Genomic DNA, 4,240 nt, shown 5'->3' with positions numbered 1-4,240 from the left:
ATCAACTAAATTTTTTACAACACCTTCGCCCCACATGATAATTTTTCAAATAGTTATTTGCTGAAAGTGTTATTTTGAATACAATATTTCATTAATTTCAATATAATTTGAAATATAATAATTATTATTTCAATTTTAAACAAAATATTTATGTTTTTCATAAACTTTAATGTGATAAGTCCAGGGGAAAGTGGGAGACTTAACTAAGCCCGATAATCGAAAATTGGCAGAAATTTGCATTACAAAGAAGTCTACTGATTTGGTATAAATCGGAATAATAAAACAGTTATTACTAAAAATTTTATGACATTGATCGCATGAACTGATGTTGGGGAGACTTAACCAAAATTTTCAGGGAAGAGTTTACCGAGTGGCAACGAGCAAAATTGTGGTGTAAAAATGCAAAGTTCATTATTTAAAGAATATGATTATCATCAACGTGAGCTAGAAAATCATAGGAAATGCTATCCATCAATATTAGATGTAAATTAATCTTTAATAAAACAAAAAAAGCTCATTTGGAATAAAATAGTTCATTTTCTACCTAAAAATAAAGAATTCGTTGAAATCCTATTGTAAAAGATTAATTACAGTTTCAGATACAGAACTCATCCTTTGATGTCTTGTATTATTTTATACTAATATTTTGCGACATTCATTAAATATGTATAACATAGAAAATATAGGCTGTTCATTTATTCTTTTTCATAAAAAGATAAATAGGCGCGCGCCGTAGCGCGCGCAAGACTACTAGTGTCTATATAAATGTGACCATCAGGCTGTGCGGACAAATTCTTGGCTTTAAATAAAAAAAGGCAAAGGATGTTTAGCCTTATATTTACATCATTATTATTTTTTTGCATTTCAGCAACTTTACCAGACATGTTTGAAAGAACAATTACTATTGGTTCTGCTGGAAAAACTTTCAGTGTGACCGGGTGGAAAATTGGATGGGCTTACGGTCCAGAGAATTTGCTCAAAAACTTGAAAATCGTGCATCAAAATTCGATCTACACCTGCGTTACACCTATTCAAGTAATTATGATCAAAGGGCGAAATCGATAACTGGCCTATTAGCGGTATTTCAAAATTTTTATAAAAAATTGAAGAACTCCGGTATATGGGACAGGAGAGTATATTAGCGCACCTAAAAGAGCAATTGAATTTAAGAGAAAAGCATACAACCGTAAATAATTTTTAAAAATATGATTTATGTAGCTTGATATATTATATATAAAAATTTTTGTAATACTAAACAATCAACATAAAATATGTTAAAGCATTTCTGGTTAAAGACCTGCATCAAATTACTCACCACTTCAGGTGATTTGGCGCCCCACTATTATTGTTTGATATTACAATATATTAAGGGCATGTGATACTTAGAAAATTGTCGATTTCACCAGTTTTAGGTTCCCCCGGCTTTTTTTCTAGAATAATAAATATTTTGTCTTAAAAATTTGGGAAATGATAGCGAACATGCTAACGGACGTCCCCACACACTTTAATGTGTTTTTTTGTCAAAAAATGTTTGATATTGCTAACAACGTGCATGTATATTTCGAGGTTATGTGTGTTTTAATTCACCCGAGTGTTACTTCCAAACTACATAATATTTTTGGCTGAAAACTTTGGACTTACAAATAAACATAGTAACTAATCTACCGGATCTAACCTTGTTTGCAGGCAATCAAAAAACTTTATTTCATAAATAATTTCCAGATTATCGGAAAGGCAGAGATGAAAAACGACGTAACCTCAAAATAATGCATATGCATATAATTTTTATTTAGCACAATAAATTTTTTTGTTATTATCCCTCAAAAAAGAGTCCGGAGACGTCCGTTATGATATTTTATAGCATCTCCGAATTCAGTTTTTAAACATTTTCATTTTTGTAAAAAAGTGGGGGAAACTGTAAGTATCACATACCCTTAATAATGAATTAAAATAGATAACTTATATTTTAATCACATAGTTCGCATGTAATTGTTTCTTTTAATTTCAAGTCAATTCACAGGTAATGGCGGTAATAAATAACTCAAATCAGCAAATAACCTGGCATGCAATTTGCGACATGGTTTTCCACTGTTTTGTAGAAAATCTCATGCGATTTAACGTCTGTGTCAAATAAACTAACCATGGCTTGTTTTTTAATTAAATACTTTTCGCATAAAAGGCTAATTTTTTCTTCAATAATCTCTTTCTAATCATGACCGTACAGATCAAATATTATAAAAGTATTGAATTAGTTAGGTGAATTTAAAATGTAAGCTATTCATCGACTGAATGCAATTGCTCTGAAATTAAGTAAAAGAGGCTGGAAACAATCATGAAAATCAACTTGTAGTAGGAATTTTTTGAAAAATCAACTGATTTTTAATTTTTTGCCAATCACATATTATGGAAACATTCTGACGATATAACTTACTATTATTGTGAACACAACTATCATAGTGTTTTTGTAATTATTGGTGAGCCAACTTAGCCTCCGCGCCAAGTATAGGCCACATTGTTTGCTAACAATATGTTTGAAGAAAAAATAGAAATGCACTTGTGAGACCTACCTTATTGTTAAACTTAGGCAAACGTAGTAGTAGTTCATATTAAATTTAAGAAGGCCGACAGTATTCGTACGACCGGCTGTACTCAATCTTACAAAATGATTGGGTGAACTGAAAAGGGGTTACATGGTGTGCTGAGGAGGGGGAATTATTTTCACCAATGTGCAAAAATTAAAGGGTAACTGTCCTAAAATATTGATTTATAATTAACAAATAAATGGTATTTTTTAGATTTTGTATTACTAAACTAAATAACAATTGCTTGCCCAAAAAAATTAACTGAGATTTCTTGTACTCTAAAGACGAAAGATCGGTGAGGTTTGCTTGAATTTCGTAATAACAGATAAGAATAACAAGCATATCAAGTAATATGTATTAGATCTCTTCCCAGTTACCAAACATAATTTTTTAATAGGAAGCTGTGGCCGTTGGATTCGAAGAAGAGCTGGCTCGTTTCGGCCAACCAGACAGCTACTTTGTTTGTCTCAAAAATGAGTTATTAACAAAACGAGATTTTATGGCAAAATTCCTCACAGATGTGGGTATGTCACCGACGATTCCAGAAGGGGGTTATTTCATGGTGGCAAATTGGATAGCCTTAGAAAATAAAGTTCGACTTGAGGAAGAGCAAGATGCCAATAAAGACTATCGATTCACTAAATGGATGATAAAAAATGTCGGTGTACTGGGAATGCCATCTTCTACTTTTTACTGTGATGGCCACAAACATTTAGGAGAGGACAATGTACGATATTGTTTCATAAAGGTGAGAAATTAATAATCTATTAAATTCAAATTGTAAGGATTTAGGAAACTCAGCTGAACTTCATACTTTTTGATGCGTAAGTTCATTTATGTCGTTGCGGTTTAAAAAAACTATTGTCTCGTTACTTTATCGTTACTTTTATTTGATGAAAACCAAGGAAATTTACTTATAATTTCGAACGTACTTGCAACAAAAAAAATTTTTTTAATTTTCGTTCAGGATGTTAGATTCTAAATAGTTTAAAGTACTAAAAACTCTACATTTGTTGTGTTTCCAATTTTCAAAATTTGGATTCGAAACTTGAAATCGTTTAATTTTTAAAGTTTTCAGTTATACATTGTTAAATTGTAATCGTCTATAACTTGAAATTAATCAATTTTTTATTTCGACTTTCGACTCGAATATTTTAAAAGGGCATGAGATAGAAGATTACGTAGAATAATAACTATTTTTTACAGGATGATGAAAATTTGAAGAGAGCTGCTGAGATTCTACTAAAATGGAAATCGCAGAAATAAAAAAGGGTAAAATTTCGGGCTGAGAGTGTGAATTGTTTTTTCTACAAAGAAGCGTGAATTGTATTTTGTTTATGTTTATGTAATAAATGTTTAATTTTTCAGCAGGCATATGATTTTTGTCAGTTATATTAATCTAAATCTCAAGACTATATAAAGGGCCGTTCTTCTATTACTTAACAGCTTAAGAAGGGTCGGGGGGGGGGGGGGGGGGGGGGGGGGGGGGGGTAGGCACTTTATGTAAATTTGTTATGATTAAATTGGTAAAAGGGGTGAAGAGTCTGTAGAGGGCCGATGATCTATTACGTATTTAAGGTATGGTCCTTAAAAGAACTATTTATAAAGTGTGTGGCTGAAATAAATGATAGTTCTTAAGTTCACTGAATCCGAATCTG

General features: G+C 31.4%; 1 protein-coding gene across 5 annotated transcripts in view; it reads left to right on the top strand.

Moving 5' to 3' along the window:
* The window catches only part of LOC117180352 (kynurenine--oxoglutarate transaminase 3-like), a 28,650-nt gene extending 24,694 nt beyond the window's left edge, over positions 1-3,956 (top strand). For 4 of the 5 annotated variants that reach the window (XM_033372803.1, XM_033372806.1, XM_033372804.1 and 1 more), the window contains 3 exons: positions 869-1,035; positions 2,980-3,330; positions 3,789-3,906. In XM_033372803.1, the coding sequence (XP_033228694.1) occupies positions 869-1,035; positions 2,980-3,330; positions 3,789-3,848 (578 nt within the window). In that variant the 3' untranslated portion in view covers positions 3,849-3,906. Of the gene's footprint in view, positions 1-868; positions 1,036-2,979; positions 3,331-3,788 lie in introns of all 5 variants that reach the window. The other variant, XM_033372805.1, reaches the window with a different exon arrangement.
* Positions 3,957-4,240: the final 284 nt, after the last annotated feature.

The sequence above is a fragment of the Belonocnema kinseyi genome, chromosome 9 (genome assembly GCF_010883055.1).
Source record: "Belonocnema kinseyi isolate 2016_QV_RU_SX_M_011 chromosome 9, B_treatae_v1, whole genome shotgun sequence".
NCBI lineage: Eukaryota > Metazoa > Arthropoda > Insecta > Hymenoptera > Cynipidae > Belonocnema > Belonocnema kinseyi.
The sequence above is the reverse complement of the archived record's forward strand: the minus strand, read 5'-3'. Positions and strand labels throughout refer to the sequence as shown.